The 27,840-nt window shown below is 41.1% G+C and overlaps 1 protein-coding gene across 4 annotated transcripts in view; it reads right to left on the bottom strand.

The window, feature by feature from the left end:
• Window positions 1-18,693, bottom strand: part of LOC117269948 (ceramide transfer protein) — a 36,673-nt gene extending 17,980 nt beyond the window's left edge. For 2 of the 4 annotated variants that reach the window (XM_033647310.2, XM_033647312.2), the window contains exons 1-4: window positions 18,438-18,693; window positions 15,593-15,727; window positions 4,842-4,958; window positions 4,629-4,694 (exon numbers count right to left, since the gene is read on the bottom strand). In XM_033647310.2, the coding sequence (XP_033503201.1) occupies window positions 4,629-4,694; window positions 4,842-4,958; window positions 15,593-15,727; window positions 18,438-18,548 (429 nt within the window). In that variant the 5' untranslated portion in view covers window positions 18,549-18,693. The remainder of the gene's footprint in view (window positions 1-4,628; window positions 4,695-4,841; window positions 4,959-15,592; window positions 15,728-18,437) is intronic. The other 2 variants (XM_033647311.2, XM_033647313.2) reach the window with 1 other exon arrangement.
• Window positions 18,694-27,840: the final 9,147 nt, after the last annotated feature.

The raw sequence follows: 27,840 nt of genomic DNA, 5'->3' as shown, positions 1-27,840 counted from the left end.
TAAGTACTCTTTTTTTTAAACATGCATATTGTGCTACCTCCTAATGTGTGCTAAATGTTGAACTCCTCTTAGAAACAACAAAAACACTTTCTATCAAACCCTAACAATATCCTTTATGTTGCAATGAATCACTTACACAGGATACAGTGACCTCAACAGCAGCACAGCATGACACAGATGCCGTGACCATGGCAACACAACTGAAACATCAAGTGACTTCCTGTCAACCTAACAGGTTCCCCCTTTGCTCTTACGTAACAGCCCGGCCCTCGAAATAGACGGTTCGTGACAGCAGAGAGAAAAGGTTCAACGACACACAGAGACGCTGGCTTAAAGGGGAAGCAGCTTTTACTTCCTCTTTCGACCACCAGGGGGCAGGACACGTTAACACACGTGACTGGCATTAGTAAGAGGCTGGGGTAACTGTCGGTCATCGACCAGAGGTAACTCCGCCCGTGTTCTCATGGGTTTCAGTCGCTGCTGCTTGCCCTTTAGCCAACATACTGCTACCCTACTGACTCCATCAGCACAGATTGCACTATCTAAGTGTTTACATGAGGGCTGCTTAATCTGTTTGATGACAACAAAATCAAAGCAAGCAGAGCTGTTGCTGCAGCTGTACCACCTGATAAAATCATAAAACACAAATACAAAAAGGAGAAAGAGTTACAGTTATCAGCGGCTGGGCTCCTGTCTCAGCTGTATGGTAATGCCCACACACATGCACATGTAAATACTGAGTAGCTGTACGAGTGTTTGTGTGTGTTTGTGTGTCGGGTGATTGAAGCCCAAGCGCACACACATGACTGACCGGGGACAATGGCTGACTAAGAGCCTGGTGCTGACAAAATGCTGCCCTGAGCAGGCACAGAATTATCCAGGTCAGAAAGCTGTTTTTAGTCCAGCTGTACCCAATGCTGCTTTTTTTAAGCATCTGGTGAGGTTTTGCTTTTTTTAAATAAAGCTTCAAATGTCTGTCGTCATATTTTATGACATCATAACCCTTAAAAAAATAATCCTGGGAAATTCTCAACTGGATTCCACGTCTTTTGTTATCAAATCAACTTTCTTTGACCAGTAAATGTAATTTATGGTGCTGTCAGACTGATGTTCGACCACCACGTTTACGCAGGCTACATTATAATGCCTCCCTTTGTGTGCAGCACGAGGGCCAGCAAACTTGCTGGCTTTCTGACCACAGTGAAAATGTTGTTTCTGAGAGGCTAAAGGCCAAAAAATATAGACTGAAGCTGAATATTTTGTCAGACAAAAACATGTTGTGAACTTTGGAAATGATTACATGTGCCTGTTTTTCAATATATTTTGACTTTTGGACTTTACAGCTAGGGATGTCTCAATCCGATCAAGGCACTTTTTAACTGATCAGAATCGGCTGTATTGAGCTTTATAGAGCCTGATCTAATCTTTTGTTTTACATCAGCTGTCACACACGGGGTTTTAACTTGCAAAGCTTTCATGCACAGCAACGCAACAAGTGCAGCCGTCCTCAACTCTCCAACTCTGATGTTATACTCACTGGCTTCGAGCTCAGTTTTGAGAGTGCCTTGCATTTTGCTGTTATCTGTGGCACAGGTCTCGGAGCAGAGACAACCATCGGTGGAGAGCTGATGACAACCACACTCACCACACCACTGCAAGTGCAAGTGCAACAAAAGCCCCACAAGCAAAAAGAAAAAAAGAGTCATTTATGAATGTTATCCGCACAAAAGATGTGCAGACAACGAAGATAAACCCTCAGTGGAATACAGTTCATTCAGGTAACAACAAACAAACCCGTTATAACTTTATATAGTTTTATACTTTGTTATATGGTAAAAAATTAAAATTAAAAATGTTAAGAATCAGCTTGGAAGCAGGGTTTTTTTCTTGAAGACACAGTGGGTAACTTCTTCCAGCAAATCAGCAGAAACGACAAAAGGTTTTTTATTTTTATTGTAACTGTCACTATATCCTGACAGCAGCACATGAGACACAAAATCTGCAAAGAAATTAGGTTCCTCTAGTGCTCCTAATGGCGTTTGTGCCTGAATCCATCAGGCCTGAACGACAACAACCAATCAAAGTGAGGAGGAGTCTCTAAGGCAGAGTCAACTACTCATGTACAAGCCGCAGAGCTAACAACAGAATACACGGCAAAGAGAAGATAAACAGAAGAAAACTGATGTTGAAAAGTTTGCTTTCATTTTCACAGAAGAAGACCAACGACAAGCAGCTTGCTTGCTTTTTCACAATGACAATAAAGCTTGTTTAATTCTTGCTTTCACAGAAGTGAAAGGACCATGAGGAGCCAGAGGAAGTCTTTTTCCACAGATTATCTGTCTCATGTTGTACTGTTTGTTTATAGTGACAGTTATAAAAAATAAATTTGTCATTTTCACTGAAGAAGTTACCTACTGTAGCTTTAATGTATTCCTGAGCTATTCAACTGTCAACCATATACATTGGATTTGGACTGATTTGAATAAGTTTCAAGTGCTTGAACAAGGTTTTCCCTGGGTTTTTTCGAGACCAAGGTGGCAAAGACATGTCCTGTGATTTTCAGCCTTCTATGATTATATTTATCCTTTACAGCAGGCACATCCTGACAGCTGAGAATATTACTGTCAGGTATTGTCCCCCCTCTACTGAATATGAAAGGAGGCTGAAAATCACAGGACATGTCTGTTCTGATGATACAAGTCAGCGGTCCTGAAATGTGTGTTTCTCTTCTATAATACACATTCTACATCTTGCAGGCGACATCTTTCCACATACGGGCTTCCTTCGCCTTTCAAGCGGGGCAGAGCTCCGTGGGAAACAGTAGGAGAGACACAGCCTGAGGGGGAACCGGGATCTGACAACACCGGAGGGAGAAGCAGGTACCACTACGGTGTCGCTTTGGGTTGTGAGCGTACATGACGTGTGTCTACATTGAAAGTACTGGGTTTGTACGCACAAAGGACACTACATCTGAACGCCCCTCATGCACACACACACGCTTTAACCAAGGCGGTTAACACAACAATGTGTCATGTGACTGCAGTTGCTTCACATCCAGGTCGGAACACCTTCTCACCACAAACCAACCGCACTAGTTTGTAACCGGACTGAGACCAGCTCTTCAAGAAGGTCTCGGTCCGGTTGTTTTGGTGCACACCTGAGTGTGATTGCTGTGTTCACACCTGCCCAAACGCACCGCACTGAGGGGGCAAACAGACTTGAGTTAGATTGAACCAATCAGGGCAGGTGTGAAAGCACCCTTAGAATCTGAAAGATGATCTTACATTACTGGAATTTATGCCACATGGCTGTCACTGCATGTTTCAAATATACAGCAAGCTCAGCTAACTTTACCAGAGATAGTATCCTGGTAACTAGTGTTGTTTTTATATTCAGATGTTTCTCAAACTGTAAGAAGTGTTAGCTGTGCTGTGTTGTGTCTCCTTGGAGACGCAGGGCTGCTGAGTGCTGTGAGTAATGTGGGTTACAAAGGGAAGCAGGGCCTTCTAGGAAGAAGAGTTTTCAGCGGTGACTCATAGTGGGTGGGATGCTGTGTGTGCCTGTGTGTGTGTGTGTGTGTGTGCACAAGGCTGCTTCCCTCCTGCTCTTAGTCACGGCGGCTCCCCGGTGCTGGGATGAGTGAGCGAGGAGGGAAGAGGGGGGATTTCCCAAACTGCGGACAGCGAGTGAGCAAGCGTTTGTTTATGCAGACAGGCTGAAGGTGTGGTGACAGCCTTCTCCTCATCTGTGTCTGACAGACTCACAACTATTGCTTCACTCTGGATAACGTCTGTCTTAGATTAAGACTTCCATACACACAAGTCGGTTTCAAAAAAACGTTGCTGATGTTGTGCAATCACTTCTCTCTTTCCTCTGTGGCTGGGATGAATAATAACCACCAAACACAATCGATTACCACATGTTAAGATTATTTTCATCAACAATGCAAAACATAATTTCCACATTTGATGGTTGGTTGCCGTGTAAATGTGACTGTAAACATTTGTAGGTCTTCCCTGCCTCCATTGTCTTCTGCTCAGCAGTCAACAGTGGGGATTGCAACCTGTTTCCTTTGTCCTTCACTTTGACTGAACACAATGGGTGCTACTTCTTTCTCCTGCACTACAAAGCTTTCCACACAGCACTTAAAAGTTTCAGCCGTGTGTAAAGTCACATTGTACTGATATTTTAGGCAAACAACAAGGCGCTGTAGTCCAGGGCTGACTGACTCTCCTCCAGGACAGTTTAACCTCAACTTTTCAGGGTTATCCACAGAAAATCATTAAAACAGGGTTGTGTGTCACGCAGCTTTTTCAGCAGGTCCTGTAACCCTTTTCAGAGTTACCCATGTGACAAATGTGTGTATGAAAAAGGATTATCCTAACCCTGAGCCAACTGTTAGTTCAAGGTTAAGATAACTTTCAGCTGAGCGTGCCCTCTGTCAGAAGCCTTTACATGCACCAAAAGTGAACCATCTAGTTTCAAACTATTCACACAGCGAACATGCTTGTGCAAACATCTTTGATGGACTAAATAAACACAGGTTAACACAAACACACACTTGCTACTACAGAGTGCTGTGCTAAAAAAGCGCTCAGTGAGTCCTACAGACTTGGCAACAAACGCACCAGTGGTGGAGGGATGATTATTGTTGCCTGGATTCCTGCCTTCTCTCTCCTCCCCTCTCTGATACTCTGATAGAAACACACACACATGCATGCAATAAACACACATTCACAAATACAGCCTTGTATTAGCTGATACTTATTTGTAGCAAATGTGACAAGGATGTGGTGTCTTTTGATACCAAGCAGTTTGTTGTTTGAGTGTGCGTGACTTACCCTGTGCAGCTCGATGGAGTCGATCCACTGGTGTCTGTGCTCGGGGTCTTGTGCTCTCAGGTACCACACACTGTCGTTTACGCTTATATCCAGACGGCACTCGTCGAATTCATGAGGCTAAACAATGGGCACACAGGAAAAGGACACAGGAAGAGTAAGGTTAGTAAGTGTGTATCTGACAGAAGCAGAGGATCAATTACTGCAGGATTGTGTAACCCCCCCCTTTACACCTTTGATGACAGACTCCTGAGGTGGAAAGGGATGCATTGTGAGCACATTGAACACAAGTGTAAATGCAATTGCCTTTTTAAGACCTATACAAAAACTACATGGGCAAAAACACGTAATTGCACGCAACTGCTCCAAACTAGCGAGGCAGCAGCAAGTTAGCGAGCTGATGGCAGCTCATCTGTTTCTCCTAAACCCCTCCAAAAACCAACTAGCAAACAGTTTGTGGTAGAGACGCATGCCCAAAAGAAAACCCCACCTTTCTGGTGGCAATGACAAACACACCTGCTTTTAAACATTATGAAAGACGTGGATATCAGCAGGTTTCTGGATATACACAAATATTGCAACATACTTCAAAATATCAAGGACGTGATTAAAGGAATGAAAGAGAAGGGGCTGTGTTTGCACGTCAAACAAGTCTGCCACCAGTGGAAAACTACTTTTTATTTCTTATTTCTGTGTTTTGACATAATGACATGTTGTAGATGGAAATATAAGGAGAATATTTATTTTCTTTATCAAGGTAAACAGCTTTGATGGAGTTCTGTCTTATAACAAAATAAGGGCGATAACCAGAATACTTTTTACATGTTTACAAAGTCACTGAAATAGCAAACTGCCTATCTCTTTCCCGATCGGCAATCATCCACAGTCACAGTCACAGGAGTAGAATTTCTTCAGTGCAGGCCTATCTTTATATCACACAGAGACAGGAGACAAAGAAGAGTGTACCAGAGGCACGGCAGCCTCCATTTTCAGACAACGTCCCATAGGAGGACAAGTGGCAGATCACTGGCCTTTTAAGGCAACTTGCAGGATGGAGCATATTCCTAATAGCCCTCCAGCGTACTGTCAGCGCTGTGAAACTGCTGCGCTGGCACGGCCAGCAACCAGGGACTGATTGTGTGTGTTTGCTGTTGGGGGAGGGGAAGGGCGTGGGTTCATGGGAGTGGTGGTGACAGTAATGATATTTACCTGTGTAGTATTTACCGAATGCATCAGTCCTTCTGAGAGGACACCTTGACAGTGAGTCCCAATGCTAAACCACTCTCACGGTCTGATAGCAGTAAAAGAACAGGCTGATATACGAGTGAGAGTCTGGCTCGTTCGAGTGGAGTTGAGGACAGAGAAGGACAAAGAGCTGGAAAAGACTGAATGAGCAGGAATGCCAGAGACTGCAGTTAAACTGGAAGCAGAAGAGAAACCACACATTCCTATATTGTCCACGATACAATAAACACATCTGGGATCTCTGTCTTAGTGGATCTGTGATGCACAATAATGGAGGGTCTGCGCTGTTGCAAGAACAACTGCAGCCGCTCATTTCACCTCACAAACACTTTCAGTCAGAGACAAAGAATTAGAGATTAAAATGAACTGTTGTGTTCTTTAATTAATTTATTTATCGATTATTTGGTATTGTGGATTTAAATATTACAATTAGACATTATTGATTAATCCTGTCCACCAACTCTATTTAGATTAACACTGCTTAAAACGGTTACATTCACCGAGACAAGCTATAATTAAAGCACATGTGATCATTAACATCTGCAAGCTGGCAATCTAATATCACCCAGAGACAGCCTGAGCCCAAACCATTACTGACAATTGTATTACTTCAGCGAGCTGGCAGAGTAAGAAATGGCCCACTATGGTGTCTTTAAGAAGGTTTCATTGGAGGAGTGCGACTTGGCTGTGTTGCCCGACACCTGGGCGGCGCTGAGGCCAAGACCAGATGCTCTGTGTCAATAATGCAAAATATGGAGGCTGAATTCTGAAAGCTTTCCAGACCAGATGCTCATTTGAAAGTTACCAGCAGCACGTGCGTAAGATCAACACTGGTAAACAGACGAGAAGAGGAAGCAGAAGCGAGAAAGGAAATAAGCTAATGCGTACTTAACCCTCTATCTATTATGAGGAAGACAAGGATCAGCAGAAAACTTCAACTGTCCCCTCCTCTCTGAAACCAACGACAAAGATTTTTTTTTCCAACACAATCATAAAAAAAAAAACAGGTAAAAATAAATATAATGTCAAAAAAAAAGAAGATAAAAATAACATATTTGCCCACCCTGATTATACTAAACTGAAACCATGTGAAATGGCAGATAACGCTGGAGTGTTCCTGCACGCAGCTCGCACTGTGTCAGGCTGGTAGATGGGATTTTAGCGTCATTTGGTTGCTAGGAAAGTGAGAAAATGGATTCCTCTGGATCACCTCTGGACTACGGGGTCATGGGTATGCTGACTGGAAAGCAGGGTTGAGGAATGAAAGCCTGCACTGGGTCAGAGAAGGTCACTGGGATCCAAGGCTACAGTAAACAATGATCCATCACGGGAAGGTTGTCTTCACAGCCTTGCACTTTATAACATGACATGACAGCTGACGCTGAGCTCAGACTGGGCTCTATGTGAAAGCCAAGCAGACAAAATAAAACATATGTAGTGTTTGGTTTGTGTCTGTCTTCTTAGAGATGGAGAATTTCTGTTGCCCGGTCCTCGCAGCGATACCTTCCAGTAAACCAAGACAAGCAGGAATGAAGTGCATGGCTGGATGGATATTTTAGATGCGACTACAACAAAGCACTTTAGATCCCACGACAAATCAATGTTTCGATTGCCTTGGTGGGCTAACAGGACAAAAATCAAAACCATGAGGAGGTGCATTTTGTCAGCAACACCGTTTAGGTACACTGTGTTGTCCTAAGGAGCCAAATGTGTGTGCAACAGAATAACCACAACATAGTCAGCCACTGTGGATGACACAAATGTACATCTTTCCCACTAAGATATTAAATTAGATTGTAGACCATAGATTGTATAAAATACTGGATTTAGCCTCCATGACGTTGGTTTGTGGACTGCCATTTTGAAACTTTGAGTTCTGCATTTTGGCCATCGCCATCTTGGATTGTTGGAGCTAGAAGTGACCATATTTGTTTCTCAAAGTCAAGGAAGGATCCTCAAACGGCCAAATTTGAAGGACCCTACATCATCGACACCTGCCGAAGGACTGTTCCAAAGTCAAGGATCCTTCCGGAATTCGTTGAGGCCTGAGTCCTTCTTTCAGGGCACCTCTTCAGACAGCCTGTCACTCGAAGGGGCCACACCCTTAATGTGTAACTTTAAGCCTTAAACAGGTGAGCTGTTTAAAAATCAACCCCCTGTTCAGTTGTCATGAAGGGGGAATTAACTAAAGAGGCAAAACTGTTTTTTGTACCAGGCTATAAACGTGTATTTCTGCTGTAAAGTTGGGCATTTTAACATGGGGGTCTATGGGGATTGACTCGCTATCAGAGCCAGTCTCAAGTGGCCATTTGAGGAACTGCAGTTTTAGACACTTCCTGTTGGCTTCGTTTTCAGCCCCGGAGGTCCCGTTTTGTCCCTTTTTGTGCGGCCCAGGAGCAGCTAAACCATATCATATCCCACGTTTACATCATCAGTGTTAAAGTCTTTGATTCTACTCGTATTTGTGTGTCTTGTTTGTTTTGGATGGTTTTCAACAGTATGGTCTTCTGATGTGATGGGGAGAACAGGGCAGGAAGGAGGAAACAAGTTTTACTGAATCATTTATCACTAAAAATACTATTTTTTTCCCCTGTGCTGTAGTGTAGCAAGTAATATTAACACCAAAATCTGAATGATGGGACAAAACAGCTTTATTCTGTCTCTAGTTTCTTCAAACACAAGCTTCCTACGCAGCTTCAAAAAGACTGAGCTGGTGTACGTGTTTGCAGTCACAGTCTCCACAACTGAATGGATGGGAGCTTTCCTTAAAAAAACGTTTGTGATTTTCAAGACCTAAAAAAAGCACTGAAACCAAAGCAAACACTAGGAAACCCTACACAGCTGCACCACACCAGACCTAACTGGATTTCATTACTCATTTGTGCAAATTTAAACATAATTATACCTCCTGCAGAGGAGATTCAGACAAATATAGTATTGTGCTGCTTCATCAGTACAACTGAGGCCTGGTGCCAGGAACATCTTTCTGTCGGCTCTGGACACCAAGTGTGGATCCCGGGGAGGAAACACTGACTCACCAAGAGGTCAGAGTGAAAGACAAGGAAAGGGAAGGCTAAACAAACAAGGGTCAGGACAGCATTCTGTCACCGACACACACACACCTACGGAGATGGGCATGTGGTTCTTGACCCTCCTCATGACCCGCAGTGCAGAGGAAGTCACATGCTGTGAGGAAGGGTTCCATTTCCTGGCTGAAGACACTTTGGAACTTCAGCCACGAGCCTGACGTCATTCGTGATGATCTGTTCAACCTCTACTTGAACTTAAGTCTCTCTTTCTCTTTCACCACCTCGAATGGTTCATTGTGACACATACAGAGAGAAAAAAGCCACATAACAACATCCAGTGCCGCTACCTTGAAAACCTCAAAACAATCCAGCACCAAACTACGACAGATTCACTCTGCACTACTCACTAATTCCACTGACAGAGGGAATTACAAATAGGTCAGTGTGCTCTTATTAACTGACCGTGGATCTAAAAATGGCGACAATGGTTAGCAGCAACAATGCACCTGCAACTTGGAATAGCATGACAAGATAGTCCATGTCCAAGTCAACAGAGATGTTTTCTTTTTTTTCTTTTTTTAAAGATATTTTTGGGGGCATTTTTTAGCCTTTATTTGATAGGACAGACAAGTGTGAAAGGGGGAGAGAGAGAGGGAGTGACATGCAGCAAAGGGCCACAGGCTAGAGTCGAACCCAGGCTGCTGCGGCAACAGCCTTGTACATGGGGCGCCTGCTCTACCACTAAGCCACCGACGCCCCAACAGAGATGTTTTCTTGATTGCCACTGAACCTACAGATCACAGTGAAACAAATGGTTAACATCAGCTGATGTATTTTAAAGTTAGCTAGTTAAAGTGCCCATTAAATCTAGTCCATGATAATGTTGTGTTTGATTGATTGGTATTTTACAGTTAAAACCTAAGCAGCACTAATACTAATGCTGTGTGTCTGTATCATTAGTGTGCATAACTTAACTCAGACATGTTGGCTGTAACACTGAGTGGTATCCAATTCACAAGTGTCATCAAGTTCTCTTTTTAATAAGGGTGGCTGTGAAAAGACAAAGAGGGTGTTTGTGAGCCACCTATACTATTGTGTAGGCAGGTGGTAGGCACAGTGAGGCAAACAGTGGATAATGCAACCCAATCCTGCAGCTCTGCAGTGAATCCTCCCTCCTAGCTGTCAAACAAATGTTTCCAGTCTGCTGAAATTTGAGGCAGTAGTCTAGAATTACATTTCCATTTGATTGCATTATATTTTATTGTGTTGCTGTTCTTATCAGGCCCCTCCAGCTTGTTGTCTCTGTGAATTCCGCTTGACCTTGTGATTGTGTCTTATCATCTCAATGTTTCTGCAACTCTGACCAAGCACTGTGGTTTCACACAAGCTTCACCAGTCATGGCTATCCCTTGCAAAGCATCACCAAACTCACTTCCTTGTTCCTGGTTGCGCAGATGCAGATAATGTGCGACAACAAGATCTCACATTTATCTATAAAAATTACTGCTCAAGACAACAGAAAGCAATGCCTCGATGTTCTGCATGAAATAGGTGCCAAAATGTTTTAGTGCCTCGTGTGAAGTTCTGGTGAAACACAAAAGAAACACATCACTAAACACAGACACAGAGTGAATGAAATGTGTTTGAAACAGACGAATCACCATGACTGAGGAGTATTGTAAGTATTGTAAGAATCGAGATTAAATATGCATGGTTAGTGGTATAAATCACAAAGAAGTAAAGTACACACAAAATAAATCGCAACTATTTTTGCAATTTTCACTTGCTCTCACAATTTCAATGCAGTGAAATCGTGCATTTTGGGCCGTTTTGATGGAAACCAGCCACTGAATATGAGGACAGACCTCCAACCATAATGCTGCGTTCACACTACAAGCGTGACAGCAACAGGCCACAAGTTTCTTTAGCACTCCAATGACGCAGTGAAGCATCAACCAATCATATGTTTTTGCTTCTAGCTGTGATACTGTGCTATTTAGCTTAATTTGCATTGTGGTGCACACAGGGATGCAATGAGGCAGTAAAATGTGATGTTAACATGGGGCTCAGACATTGATCAAAAGCACAGATATTTTTTGGACCAAATACAAACTGTAGATGACATTCAGTTGAGGGGCTTTGTAGCAGACAAACACAAGCCTGTGATGACCTGACTATATTAACAAGTGCTTCACACTTCAACAGCGACTGTTGGGTTGTTGCTCGCAGTGTGAACACAGTATAAGAAACATAACCGAAGATAAGAGCGAGCCACCATCCAGCTGCATGAGTCACATTCACTCCATCCCAGTCTTGGGTTTTTATACTGTGTCAATATGCTTTTTGATAAATGCTTCTGGGCACTTCCTCGTGTATTAAAACATCACACATTTTCTAACAGCTCTACCCAAACATTAACGACAGTGTCCTTACTAAACTCTGTGAATGACTCATGGTTCGACCAAAACCTCAGACTTCCCTCTGAACCTAACACATAGGCACACTGCATGTAGCACTGCATTGCAAAGCTGCATCAGCTGTGTGTGCGATGTTAGCTGATTAATTTCACTTGATTGACCTGAAATTAATCGACAGCATTTTGATAAATGAATTTTCGTTTTGGTCTTTTTTAAGGCAAAAATGACAAAGCTGGTAGCGGCTTTATAAATGTGAGAATTTAATGTTTTTCTGTGCCATATATTATAGAAAATATCTTTGGGTTTTGAACTGTTGATAAGACAAATACAGGCATTTTCACTATTTTCTGACACTTTATGGGCAAAACGATTAGTTGGTACATAAGTGAAAGATCTTTTCTCTTCCCATGGCATCACAAGGCTCTGACCAAAGACTTTAACTCCAGGCCAAAGTATGAAGCTTACAGACTGTAGACATTATAGATCATCATTGCTTTCACACATGCACAGAAGCAGATCGTTGTACAATATCGATAAAAAATATACTTGCTATGTCTGAGAACATACTGTACCATGGTGCATCTGTGTCTGAGAGTTAATGCAAGAGCCATGAGTGAAAAAGACAAGAGGGAGAAGTCTGAGACAGAAATACTGGCAAAAAGAACACAACTCTCAGGTCAAAAAAGGCAGCAAGTGTCTGTGCTTGACCACCAGCAGCTATAACTCTTGGTTATTTACGCTGCAGACCTTTGTAGCATATTTCCAATGGAATGAGAAACGACTACAGTAGAGCACCGCATGAGGGTTAATATTTACATAAGCTGGGAATGGATGAAGCTGAACAAATACAGTTAATAGAAAAGCCTGCTTCATGCTGCCTGGGAACAGTCACTTATTCATTTCCCCTGTTACTGTTTGGAGAGGGACACAGACGCAGCTTCAGTCAATGACTGACCTGAGCTCCCACTGAAACATGATGCAAGGTGAAGCAGTGTGTACATCCAGCTTTAAACACTGTTGACACATTTAGATGTATCTTCCCTGTGCTTAGCAGAGCGTGACAGCTGTTTGAATCTTTGCGACAGGATATTATAAAAGTCTAATAAGCAGGAGAGCCTCTACCTCAATATACTGTAAGCTATCACAGCTCCAATTTCTTAGTCTATCTCACACAGCTCCGACACAGCATTACTAGTCTCATGATGATGTTTCCAGGAGAGCGTTACCACATAGCATGTTGTTTTGAAACTAGGACAGTCACCTGACAGGCCGGCTACCCTCAAGCACAACTTGGGACATTATCATGAGATATTTGTAAAAATGAAGTTATCACCTGCAGTTGGAGAACAAGTTTGAGAAACTCCAGGGTAAAGTTCCACATCTGATTAGAATTGTAAACAGTGAGCCGAGCCTTGGGCCTGCATATGCATCCAGGAAGGAGCCAGAGTCTCTCCTTCAAGAATTTAATAGAAACATATGGTGGATGCCTAACATCTGAAACACATCTAATATATCATGAACCAAATTCCTCAAAACTATGCGAGAGGATAAAGGAGAAAGAGAGGGGTGGGGAGAAGCAGAAACAGAAGAGTCTTTGCTTTTTAGATTTCTCCTTATGTGCGCCTCATGTGATCAGCTTCTCCCACTCATGCTGATTTGGACGGTGTATTACAGCGTTAGAAAGTCATGGCTCTGTGTAAATAAAACTGAAAAGCATATTTCGGGCAGGTAAAATTGAGGCAGCATTTTATAAGACGAGGCTGACACACCAGTGCAGCAACCAGAGAAAATCTGAGTGTTTTTGTTCCTGCAGAAAGCTCAGCTGAGTCGTTTCCATAGGCAAGACAAATAAAAACAGCGTGCAACACACAACTTAAACTTAATTTCTACAAGATGCAGATGATTTTTTTTGCAGCACATGTTGCGTGAGATCTGAACAAAGCCTGAAATGTAGGGAAAGGAGTGGCCAAATTTTATGCAGTAGCGTCTTTGCCATGCGCAAGCCAATCTTTCTGTCACAACATTTGGACTGCAGCTCTTCTACCAGCCTTCATCTACCTCTGATCACCTCATTACCAACAACAAAAACAGCCCAAGCATCATTTAGGCAAATAAATTCGTCCATGTAGCCACTGACAATCAAGACACATCAACCACTGAGTTCATTAGCTGATGGCAGCAGTTATTTTTTTTGTTGCTGATACATAATAATTCAATCTAATTTCCCCAAACTGCTGACCTGATTAATAGAGGGTTTACAAAGCTACATGTATGTCAACTCTGAACAGCAAAATAATTGACTCAGACATCACTAATAGGTCCCTACATAGTACAGCTAGTCGACCAATGTAAGGAGAAGGTCAAGAGTCATGGCTCATCTGTCATTTCTATTCAGTTCTTTATGGATGCTCTGATTTCTCGGCCGAACATCGTTAGCTGAGATTTCCCTTCTTGCCTGCCATCGGCCTTGCCAATGATGGTAGCCCATATTTTCCAATCCATATTTGAGCAGTGCTCTAGACCAACAGCATCTAGGGAACAAACAAAAACGTGTTCGGGATAAAGACCTTGTCAAGGATGCCTTTGGGACGAAAGGACGCACTACAATTGTCAGGAGACCCGGCCCTGTTTTCCTGACAATGCTACATTGTGAACAACAAATCTGTGTTTAAATCAGCAGGAGGAAAGCTAACGTTAGCTGTTAGCTTTTAGCAGCCGGTGGCAAGAAATAACAGCTAAAGGAGGTTGCATTGAGCTAGTTATGATGCATTAAAACTCTATTTAGGAAAAATGTGTATTGGGCACCCTAAACTGCTTGAGGACAGGCGTAGGACGCTTCGGAGTAGCAATGCAAAAATAAGGTCTTGTGGACAGTGCCCACTACGAATGCTGGGATCCACTACAAACTGGAACACATAAAAACCAGCTGCCCCAAACACCGGCCACCGAATGGCGATCGCGGTCTAATTTTCCTGGACGATGAAACACTAGACTGGCTTGCCTCAACGGAGCTGAAGGTCAAAGGACATACGGCAGAAGCAGAAGAAGAAGTATTGGGCACAAGATAAATTATAATGTTACCATGATGTATTCAAATGTAATCTTTCCTAAAATTTAGTTTATAGTGCGAAACTTGATTAAATACAGTTGTTTGAAGTTGGAATCTGTTAGCGTTTTCACCACAATATAAAAAAGATATGTATCATATAAAGTAAAAGGCTTTTGAAAGTGTTTTTAAAGATGTTTTTCATGTGATGAAAAGTTATATTAAAGGTTGTTTCAGTATGATTGAATTTGTGCTCATGCAAAGACATTTAGGCAGATAAAATCTTTCGTGTAGCCCCTGACAATCAAGACAGATCAACCACTGAGTTCTTCAGCTGATTTGCAATAATTTAATCGTTTCCTCAAATTGATGACCTGATTATTAAAAGATTTACAAATCTATGTCAACTCTGAATGGCACAATAACTAACGACTGCAGTGATGAGCCTCGATGTATTACAGCTAGTCAACCAACATCAGAAGAAGGTGCCACAGGTCATCTGTCAGTTATTTCCATTACTACATGAGCAATGCTGCGTATCATTTGTTGCGGTGGAAATATATCCACTGTGGTTATCACTGGCATGTAACCAAAACGCCTCAACACCACACTTTCTGGCTGTTTGGCTTTCTCCTTTCAACCTAGAGCAACACATAGTGTGTAGAAAACCAGCTGAAGCTGTAGGTGAAGAGTCACACAAGGGCAGTTTGTGGCAACATTTGCAATTTAAATAACCATCCACAGAGTGTCCTCTCAGGCAGTGAAGAGCAGTGGATGTGTGCCACACTAGCTTTGACTGTAACTTTGATGGTTCCTTTCTCTTTGCAAATGTGCCCCTCTTACACAAACCACAACGTACGTTCTTTTGAGACATTTTGAGAGGACCAATGTTGCACAAACGAGCGGCTGCGTTCAAGAACAAACTTACTTCATGCTTAAAAGATTGTGGCATACTGAAGCACAGCTGACACAGAGGAAGAGTGCTGCTTTGTAGTGAAGAGTCTCAGTAGTACTCACAGTGATAACAGCTTTGCTAAGGCAGAGGGAACCCCGACAGCCGTACTCTGTCTCATCCTGGGACTTGTAGTAGCTCAGCGTGTTGTTTTTCAGGACCACCCAACGGTCCTGCCATCCATGGATGTAATTTGTCCACTGAAAAAGAAAGCACATTAATCAACATCTATGTATGCTGAGGGACAAGAATAAACTCAATTCAATGGAATATTTTATCTTCTGAATAAATATCACCTTCCTTAAAATGTTCAGCTGTTATTGACAGTACTACGTTGGATCTTTGTTGATTCAAATGGTTTCCAGGCTGCAGTTTGTGGCGGTGTATTGAAAGATGTTCTGCTCATAATTTATTTTCTGCCTTATTTACATAAAAATCTTTAACACCTTACGGTCTAATACAACAAAACCACAAACTACACCCTTAACAATCACCAGAGGTGAATCAACAACATGGATAGACAAAGTCTTTATTAAAGGACTGTAGGATTGGCTTGTTAAACTGCAGAGTGGTTTCCATTTTACAGCTAACTCAATGGACATTACAAACATATAATGTCTGTGTGTGTTTGCACGTCTGGGGGAAACCTGAGCGAGGACACATGCAGGATTTTATGGACTCATTAATCCTCACAAGACTGATGACGTGTACAGGGCTTAGTATGATTGAAGAGGTTAGCTTCTCTGGATGCAGATCTGCTTAATCTCACAATATGCTTGGTTAGCGGGTCAGCGTGCAATCTGTTTAGAGGCAACCAGTGTACAGTGACATTAATACCACATTAGCTTGGGAGCAGCTTAACTGTGGTCAATTTGGCCAAAACAAAGTCTTGCTCAAGTGAGCAGAAACATATGGCCAAATAGGTTACTGAGACTGTGTCTAGCAGGAGACTTAACTGTCTGTTTACCGAACACAGAACACGTCAACAATAGCTTACGGTCTGTTGTTTACACAGAACAGGCAGTTAACATGCAGAGTTGACTTGTACCGGCATCCCAGCAAAGGTTTTCCTGCACCTCGTATAGTGTTGTCAAATCAATATTTACAGTATCACTGGACATTTGCCCGTAACACTTACACCATCTGCTGTATCCACATGTAGACATGGCATAGGAATATGCAGCTGGCCTGCTTTAACCTTTGACATAAGTCCTTCAGTTGTCAATTAATCACAAGATCAGCACAAAGACCTTTTACTCTGTTTGATAGGGAAACGCACACATGCCCTACTCATGTGTCAGGGACTCTACAGATATTTAAGACCGTTTCAAGATCATTTTAACCAAATTCAAGAAAGATTTTTGGACAAATCTTTATTATTCAAGCATTGCAAACAAGTATAAAGATAGGTAAATATATGTGTGGTTCTGAGCAGTTTTAAGTAGGAATATGGTTAATAGAGTTAGTTAGGTTTGTCTACATTTTGCTAAAATATAAGTGCAAGAATAAGTAAAAAGATAACATTAGGTTTCAGTTGTAGGCTTACAGCATTGTGACATCACAACTGTAAACCTTCGAGCAGAAGAGCTTGACTCATTTTGACAAAATAAAAGATGGATAAATTAAATTAGATAAAATGTTTGTACTGATGAAGCTGTTTGTGAGTGTTAAACTTACTAAACTTTGACTATTTTTTCCCCTGAGCTTTGACTTTGATTGTTGCTAATTTAGTCATGAATATTACACATAAATACTAATAATTTCAAGGCTTTTAAGATCTCACAAATTCAAATTTAGGACTATTTTGTGAGTTCTAAGGCCTTGTATTTATATAATTGAATGTAAGACATTTTAAGACTTTCTAAGGGCCTGCAGACACCCTGTGTATACCAGTAAACGCACTGTGCAAACAACTGTGATCGTGTAGAGCTGCTGCACAGAACAGGTTTCAAATAAAATAAATGAGCTTTAAACTTTTACCTCATTTCCACAGTGAATAAATTAGAGCAGAGGTGTCAAAATCATTTTAGTTCTTGGACCACATACAGCACAATTTGATCTCACATGGGTCACACCAGTAAAACCACTGCATTATAACCTAGATCTTTGGCTCCATTTGTTTCCTTCTCCATTATGTTCAAAAGGCGTGCAATTTCAACAATGTGTCTCAGTTTTTCCACATTCATTCAATCTGTTATTACATGTTTAGTCTTCCATTTCCACTCCTGTGTAGTAATGCTGGTATTACCATACCAGGCTAAAGTGGAAGTTACTGAGAAAGCACGTTAAGTTATCCTCTGCATTACAAAACATTTACAGATCGAAAGTTTTGGCTCCACAATATTGTTTTGGACTGAAGCTGTTTATTGACAATGTTTTGCACAGTGATCAATACCTTTAAACTTGACCACAATGTGCGTTTATTGTTTATCCAAACAGCTGTAACCTGGTCTGGGTGGGAAAGCCTCTGGAGCATCACATGAAGCACTCACTGTTTATCTTGGCACCTCTTAGCCTTCACAAGTGCATCAACATCAGGTGTGCAAAGTCATCCATCCAGTGGGCAAAGCTGGACCCTCTGGTGGGACGGTTCTGGCCCGCGGGCCGTATGTTTGACAGCCCTGACATCTGAGCTAACATAGCTAGCTGCTGCATCACATACCCTGCTATTTTATTTCAGTGTGGGGCTTTCCTTTTGCTTCAGTGGGGGTTACCCACTGAGCAGCAGGGTGGACAGGCTGACAGCAGGTAAAGGATTCTAGACCACCCTTAAAATAGACATGACATGATTTGTCATGAAGCATTCCCACATCACCTCATTTCACCCTGAGATGTGCACAGGCACCTCCCTCACCCTCAGCACTTTGGCAGTGACATTGACCGAGCTGTGTACACTCAAACGTGACTTACCTTGCTGAGGACTCCGCTCAGGTCCACGACACCAACAAGATGTCCAGACTCATCTCTGGGCTCTGCATCCTCCTCGGAACCGGACGAGTTCCAGCTCTGGTTGTCTGACATTTCCTCAACGCGTTGTAGCTACGTATATAAACAGTATGAACTTGGCATACGAGGCTCCGGTGAGTCAAGTTTAAGCTGATAGCATTAGCTGACCTGAGTGACAATAAGCAGCAACAGTTCACTGGATCATGATGTGTTATTACAGGCTGGTAGCTGAGACCACAAGGAGTTAACCCGGATAGCTGAAGGCTTCACAGGATCGATAGCTCGCGAGCCTTCACCGTGTAAACGACCGTCGGTTAGCTACAGAGCTCGGCACACATTCTGCTGTCAAACCGTCCAGGTGAACGTTAGCTAAACCTGTAACGGTGCTGGATGTGACGTTAGCTTCGGCGTCAACGTCTCGTCGAGTCCGTGGAAGTGTCAGAAAAAGGATGAAATGCGGATAAATGTGTCTCGTGGAGCTCCAGCTGTCAGTAAATAATCCGCGTGTGACTCTCAGTGACACACCGTGGCAGTGGGAGCGCTGGTTTCCCTCTGTAGACTGGTGACAGCTCTCCCGTTCAACGCCATGTTTCAACTGACGTCTGGAGCTTCTTCTTCTTCTCGGTGGGTGAGCGCGTGTTCCAACTTGTGTGGTGCGCAGGGGCGCTGGCTCGGGTGACGTCACCAAATCCACTCCTAATTTGGACGCAGGCTCCGCCCCCTGTTTATGGTACTGAAAATAGACTGAGGTATACAACCACTGAGGAGTACACAATAAATAAATAAACTGAGGAATACAAATAAATAGACTAAGAACTACAAATAAATAAATAACAAATACACTGAGGAATACAAGAAAATAAACTGAGGACTACAAATAAAACAGACTACACAATAAATAAATAAATAAATAAATAAATATAAATAGACTTAGAACTACAAATAAATAAATATATAAATAGATAAAAAATAAATAAATAGACTGATGAATACAAGAAAATAGACTGAGAACTACAAATAAATAAATGAATAAATAGATAAAAATAAATTAATACACTGATGAATACAAGAGAACTACAAATAAATAAATAAATAAATAGATAAAAAATAAATAAATAGACTGATGAATACAAGAAAACAGACTGAGCAGAACAAATAAATAGATAAAAAAATAAATAAATAAACTGAGGAATACAAGTGAATAGACTGAGAACTACAAATAAATAATAAATAAATAAATAAATAGACTGATGAATACAAGAAAATCGACTGAGAACTACAAATAAATAAATGAATAAATAGATAAAAATAAATGAATACACTTATGAATACAAGAGAACTACAAATAAATAAATAGATAAAAAATAAATAAATAGACTGATGAATACAAGAAAACAGACTGAGCAGAACAAATAAATAGATAAAAAAATAAATATAAATAAATAAGCTGAGGAATACAAGTAAATAGACTGAGAACTACAAATAAATAAATAATAAATAAATAAATAAACTGATGAATACAAGAAAATAGACTGAGAACTACAAATATATAAATAGATAAATAAATTAAATGATAAATAAACTGAGGAATACAAGTAAATAGACTGAGAACTACAAATAAATAAAGAAATAATAAATAAACTGAGGAATACAAGAAAACAGACTGAGAACTACAAATAAATAAATAGATAAATAATAAATAAACTGAGGAATACAGTAAAAGAGATTGAGAACTATAAATAATAAATAAGCTGAGGACTACAAAAAATAGACTGAGGAATACAATAAAAGAGACTGACGACTACAAATAAATAAAGAAATAAATAGATAAAAAATAAGTTAATAAACTGAGGATTAAAATAAAATAGACTGAGAACTATAAATAATAAACAAACTGAGGACTACAAAAAATAGACTGAGGAATACAATAAAAGAGACTGAGAACTGTAAAGAAATAAATAGATAAAAAAATAAGTTAATAAACTGAGGATTGAAATAAAATAGACTGAGAACTACAAATAAATAAAGAAACAAATAGATAAAAAATAAGTTAATAAACTGAGGATTAAAATAAAATAGACTGAGAACTATAAATAAATAAATAAATAATTAATTAAACTGAGGACTACAAATAAATAAAGAAATAAATAGATAAAAAATAAATTAATAAACTGATGAATACAAGAAAATAAACCAAGGACTACAAGACTGAAGAATAGTGATGCATGATATTTGATTTTTTACTGATATCCGATATGCCAATATGCAACAACTAATGTGGCAGATAACTGATATTGATATTAATATATCCACTTTTTCCCTGCCTAATTTTAGTGATCATCAAGTCTCTTCTGTAGTGGAATTAACATCATATTATACATACATACACACATACATACATACTCTTATCATGACGGCCCACTAGCAGATGGAGACATGAAATACAATACTTTTCAGTGTATGTAATATTTATTCATTGTGCAAATTAAGAAAAACCATGTTGGCTGATTCTGATACTTACTTTTGAAGCCAGTATCAGCTGATACCAATGACACGCCAATATTATTCGCACTTAATGAAATTAACAAGACACAGCTGACTTGTTATTGTAAAATAGATGCAGTTAAGATCCACTATTCTTGTTCCCCTTAAACCCACTGACCCTTCTCACATTTTTATCAAGAGTTCAACGCTCTAAAGCTCAGCTAATCTGCTTCACCAAGATAGTGTTGGTGTGGTTTGATCACATTTTGCTGACAGTGTCATCACACAGTGTTTCAAATGTTGCCAAACAGAACATGTGGAGGTGGATGACATCACTTAATTCAGCTGACTCCAGCTCACTGCAAATCTGTGCAAGAAGCAAAAAGCAAAAATAGAGAAATCTTTTCTGTGATACAACTAAAACTGCAGGGCCACATTTTAATTAGCAAGAAGCTGACTGAGGGAAATAGTTTTTAGGGCCTTTGATTGCTCAAATCACAGTGAAATTAAGCACCTCTTCTTTATTATGAGGGCCTCTAGAGCCTCAGCAGCACCCCTGGAAATCTCCCTGGAGTCACTTTAACAACCAACAAAGACTGCAGTCAGGACCAGCACTTAGTGTCGACATTTACGAGGCCTCTCCGCAGGAACATTAGCAAATATATGTGAGGTCAAAGAAAGTTTCATTTGCAGCTTGAAGGCAGAGATGTTATCTGCTGATAAATCTATTTATACATCAGTGTTTATGTGTTTGTTGATGGCTACAATCTTCAGCTTTTATCAGCCTGCACTCATAAATCAGAATACATAACCTCTTTGCTTTAATGCTTACTAACACTGCAAACCTGTGCTTTTTATACAACATCTCTATATTTTAGGGGGTTGTTTTTAAGTTGTCTCATTGTTTATGATGTCAAAAAGGCAACCTGGGCAACGTCTATACATTAAAGATGGGGTAGTTAATAGTTAATAATTAATTTTGGCATCACTGGGCAAAAATCTAGCCTGTGACGGCCAATCACAGATCGTTTCAAAGAGAGGACATTCCTATTGGCTGTTCGATAAATGCAAATGAGCATGCACATCCCTTCAGTGGAAGCCTGATTCAATGGCGGAGAATCCTGCAGGCAAAGTTGCTGTTCCAGCATTGGCAACAACTGCCTCCACTGCAAACAAGCAGCAACCTCAGGGCCTGGAAAATCAAGCCAACATGGAAGTGCAAAGAACTGCAGTTCCTAGAACGGCCACCTGAGGCTGGCTCCAGAGGCCGGTCAATCCCCACATTCACCCATGTTCAAAGGCCCAACTTTACAGCAGAAATAAACGGTTTTGGTGTGTGTAGCTAATTTCCTCGTTCATGACATCATCCATCCATCCATCCATCCATCCATCCATCCATTTTCATCTGCTTGTGGGTTGCGGGGGCAGCAGGGCAAGCAAAGTACCCAGTCGTCCCTCTCCCCAGCAACACTTTACAGCTCCTCCTGGGGGATCCAGAGCCGTTCCCAGGCCAGATGAGATATATAATCCCTACAGTGTGTTCTGGGTCTGCCCCAGGGCCTCCTACCAGTGGGACATGCCCAGAAGATGTCTAACAGGAGGATCCTGATCAGAGGCCTGCACCACTTCAACTGACCCCTTTCGTCACGAAGGAGCAGCGGCTCTACTCCAAGCTCCCTCCTAATGTCTGATCTCCATACCCTATCTCTAAGGCTGAGCTCAGCCACCTCAGCCAATCCTCTGAGAATCGCCACCTGAACATGATGGAGAGCTTTGTGTGTCCCTGTGAACCTGGGAGCTGTGTTGTCTGGGGTTAAAAACCTTGGTGGGGTCTCCCGAGACAAAGTGGTCCCAGGGGAGGGGCCAGACTAATAGCATTCAAGAAGACCTTGATGAAACGGTATATTCAGACTTTGAGGACCTCGCCCAGTATAGGGGACACCGCCCTGTGACCCACCATGCACAGGGACAGGATTCAGGGTTCGGTGCATTGTGTGCAGGGCGGTGCCCCAAGCATACTGATCCTTGGTGTTGCTGACTAAATTATAACACAGCTGTTTACATTTTATCAAGGCTTAAAGTAACATATGGTTAAGGGTGTTGCTGCTTTGAATGACTGGCAATCTGCCGATAGTGTCCTCGGCTTCTCAGTCAGATTGATCCCTCGCTCCTCCACAGCTCCAGCCTCAAGCCCAAATGTGGTCACTGACTCCTAAAGAACCAAGATGGCTATGGCCAACATGCAGAACTCAAGGCTTCAAATGGGAGTCTACAAACCAATGGGTGACGTCACAGTAGCTTCATTCATTATTTTTACAGTCCGTGTGCAAAACAACCCTCAAAATGGAAGACAGATTTATCTAAAAGAGAGTCTGAGGATTAAGGTAATAACACACATGTCAATATCTGAGAAGCATTTCAGAGATGGGGAGAAAATGTTGCTAATAGTTTAGCCTTCTGCTAACCCAAGTCAAGGGTTCACTGCTGCAGCTTCAAGTTCACATTTCCGTTAGCCAGATCCTCGAATCTCAGTGTGTATTTCGCCTCAGTGCACACTGCTACAGACCACCTCACCAGAAGGAGAGCAGGCAGCAGCTCTGGAGACATACCTGAGTGGCCACACCCACAGCAACTGGAATCCAGCCTGCACAAACCCCAGCTCCAGAGGACTGGACAGCTTCAACTCCCCGCTGGATCAGCAAACTTTCTGTTGCTGCCATTACACAGATCTGACCAGGTGCTGCTGCTGGCCACCAGCCCGCTGGGAGGTTTGTACTGACCGAATTCGAGCTGCTACAGTCACTGACCAAAGGTCTGTCTCTGGCACTTCTGCCTGTTCTGCTCCCAGGGAGCTAGCTAGCTAATTCTTGTCTCATTTGTAGTCTGATAAGCCGAGAGAGAACAGGACAAGAAGAGGCTGAAATGAATGAGCTGTGTGCAAACTCTACAATGAATTAAGATCAGATAAATCAGTGTATGGGAAACACTGGGTTACTGTATGGAGCGCGTGCATATGACTGTGGTTGTCTGGTGGGAGGGGCTTAGGATGGAAAGGGGAGAGCTGCTGGAGGGGGGGTGTATTTTAACCCCATCTGTAACCACAGCATCAGACCTTTTATCATGGATTCAGTCAGAGCTTCGAATAACGAGTTATAGTTTAAGGTTTCCATGATTTGGGGGAAAGAGTTTATACTCCAGTTTAACTTTAAAATATTTAACATCATGACACTAAGTGACATAACACATTCATTCATAAAGAATGTTCCCTCCCTCCCTCTCCTTTCCTCTCTGGACATAAGCCTGTAACAAGCATTATGTCAACCATGAGTCATGTGATAATCCTTGCGCAACTTAGCACATACACAGGCACACACACACCTTGCCTCTCGATACTGAAGCGCCCGTCTCTCGCTGAGTTACAGGAGAGGACATCCTTCAGCCATGTCATGGGTTTTGTGAGTCTGATGCAGTTCCATGAAATCATGAGACCTGGAACCGAGGAAACCACAAGACTTCTATTAGCTGCACAATCCAACTCCTCTCCTCCATTAAAAGGAAAAGTGTGAGTGGCAGGAAGATGGCAATTAACAGGTTTTTGAAAGCTTTAGCCACCACAACATGGTGAACTCACCGAGCCAAACTTTACGGGATAGAAAATGTACACAACAATTTTATTAATGGTTTCTGGAAATAGTGACTGTTTGATTATTTCCTCCTTTGAAGCTTTTATTTTCAGGCCCTAATATTACTCAGATGTGATAAACGCATAGTAAAAGAGAGGGAAGTGCAGTGTAGTAAAAGAGGGTAAGAAAACAAGACGAAGCCCTTTTCTCTCAGACTTTACTAGGAACACAATCAGTCCCTTCATTTCACGTTAAAGGGACACTTCACCTCCTAAATGATCATTTGTTTATCAACCTGTGTTACACTGAATTCATAAAAAGTTCTTTGCTTTTCTTGCATGCCTCCAGTGAACGAAGAATCCAAAAACTGAGAAAATTCTAAATGAATTGAAGTCATAGTCAGGTCAAACAACAGGTTGTGTCCGAGCCCGTCCCCAGGTGATAAAACCATGATGCAGAGTGACTGTCAGGATTTTCAGGGGACTTATGGAATATTTCACCCCTCAAATGACCATTTGGATATCAGCTTATCTCCCTGTGTTATGTTGAATTCATGTAGAAAGCTTTGTTTCCCCACACACCTCCACGCTGAACGAAGAATCCAAAAACAATGAAAATTCTTGATGAATTAAAGTCACAGGGGTCCACATTTAACAACAGCAAAACTATACTAAAATATATTGTTATTATAATTATTGTTATTATTATTATGATTATTATTAACAGTGGTATTTCTAAGGAAGCAGGACAGATATATAAATCATCTGCGCAGGGAGAAGGGGTGGGATTAGATAAATTTCGACTTCTTCCCACTCCCTTTTGAACAAACCTTTCACTGGCTGTTGTTGTTGCTTTCTTTTCTTTTTTTATGTTCAAAATAAACCTTAAAATCAAAATCAAATCAATCAATCTGTTTACAAACTCTCACACAACTCGTGCAGTATAATCCAAGTCTCATTTATCCAGTCGCATGCTCAGTACTTCTCAAACAGGCACTCCCTTCTTCATGGGAAACTGAACTAAAAGTGAAACTTATCCATGCTTTCTCCAAAGCCAGACTCCATTGACAAAAACAGTTATTTTACCTTGCTGAATACTGGAGCTGCTGGTCTACTGCTGCCTCAATTAGTTTGTGTATTTATGTTATAATATGACTTAAAATCCAAACTAACCCTCTTAAACACCAAAGCTGCACAATAACACAAACTAACTAACTGATCAAGGCAGTGGTAGACCAGCAGCTCCTGTGTTCAGAGAGGTAAAATTGCTGTTTGTCAATGGAGTCTGGTTTTGAAGAGAAACTAGATAAGTTTCACTTTTACTTAAGTTTCCTGTCAGAGAGGGCTGTCTGTTTGGGAAGTTCTAAGCACATATGACTAGACAAATGAGACTTGGATTAAACTGCACAAGTTGTGTGAGAGTTTGTAAACAGATGCTTTGATGTAGTTTTGCTGTTGTTGAACGTGGACCCCTGTGACTTTAATTCATCAAGAATTTTCTCTGTTTTTGGATTCTTCGTTCAGCGTGAGGTTAATGAGGAAAAAAAAGTCAGTTTTCCGATAAGCTGATATCTAAATGGTGATTTAAAGGGGGAAATATTCCCTTGAAAATCCTGACAGCCACTCTGCATCATGGTTTTATAGCCTGGGGACGGGCTCGGACACAACCTGTTGTTTGACCTGATCAGATTGGAGCAGCTGATTAAATCAGAGTGACACACCAATTGTGCCTTACTTAGTGGATCTGTGATTCATTTAGCGGCCAGGAGGCAAGGACCATGACTCAGCCAGGGCTGATCAAGCTATAATGTGATTAAATCACATCCTCTTTCGAGCTGCATATTCCACACAGGTCAGCAGCTCCAAGTGGGCAAAAGGGGGAAGGAAGCAGCTGGCTCACAGGGATGGATTATTTCACCTCATACCTCATTTGATGTCACACATTTCCTTACTGACAGGAATATAACAATAGAGTAAATGAAGGGAACGTTTTGTTTTAAATTCATGACATTGGCTGATAAGAAAACTTGCAGCCACTGGTTCAAGTTGTTTGACAGCAGTGATTGTAGTTTAACTACAACAGTTTACAGAGTTATGAAGTTTTCAAGATATTTATGGGGCTGTTTGACACCAGCTGCATGTGGACGTGACTGCCGAGCTGCAGTGTGAGGGAGGACAGTCTGAGCACAAGTCTGGCATAAGGAACCTGAGGGAAGGTTGGAGCAGAGTGTGAGCTGCATGATGAGCTCGTTGTGCCCTCTGCTGGTGGGCCGAGTTCATGTGTGGACAATAATAAAGTTGTTTGTGTGTGTGCAGAGCGTGTACGGTTTTATCTCATCAAGGTGCAACAGCTGTGACACTGATCCTTACAACGAAACATCCTCTATGAGATAACTTGGTAACAGTTGCCAGGAAACTGTGAGGAAGTATTAAATGTTTACAGGTTGCATGTGTTACGTGCAGGAGTGCTGTTTATCTGGAGGGCAGCGAATGCTTCTTAGTTTGTGCAGCATGTTTTGCACGTACACCGTGATGCTTAAGTAATATTAAAGTATAATAACTTTTTATGAGCTTTTTCAATATCATGCTATTATTACTTTGAGTTCTATTTTAGTGACTTATTTTACTAAATGCATTTTACATTTATTGTTTTTATAATAAGCACCTGTGTTAGCTTTACTCCTTATACACTTTACATTCATTAGTCTGCTGCTTCTGTTTTTATGTTGCTGTAATTTTTGAGCAATGTCTTTCAAAAGAATTTCCTAATGAAGTGCTATCTAAAAATACAGGCTCAATTTTTGTTTTTTTATGTTATTTTATTTATTTTTTGTAACATAATTTTACTTTATTTATTTTTTAGGTATAGTTAAAGGTACATTCCTTGTTCATGTGTTGAGAAATGATGTGAACATGATTTTAAATTTCATTATGAAATAAAACAGGTCAAACAGAACTGCCTGTGAGTCCAATCGCAATGTAATTTTTTAAAATTACATTGCGATTTAGCATGTAGTTACAGCAAGTAACAATTTGTCTCCAGTATTTTTTTATGATAGTAATAGTAATGGTAATATTTTTATTTATACTGCAGCTTTGAAAAACAAAGTTACAAAATACTTTACAGGAGAAGAAAGAAAGAAAGAAAGAAAGAAAAAGAAAGAAAGAAAGAAAGAAAAAAGCAAGCAAAAAAGAAAAAGAAAGAAAGAAAGAAAGAAAGAAAGAAAGAAAGAAAGAAAGAAAGAAAGAAAAAAGCAAGAA

The sequence above is a fragment of the Epinephelus lanceolatus genome, chromosome 19 (assembly GCF_041903045.1).
Source record: "Epinephelus lanceolatus isolate andai-2023 chromosome 19, ASM4190304v1, whole genome shotgun sequence".
Taxonomy (NCBI): Eukaryota; Metazoa; Chordata; class Actinopteri; order Perciformes; family Serranidae; genus Epinephelus; species Epinephelus lanceolatus.
The sequence above is the reverse complement of the archived record's forward strand: the minus strand, read 5'-3'. Positions and strand labels throughout refer to the sequence as shown.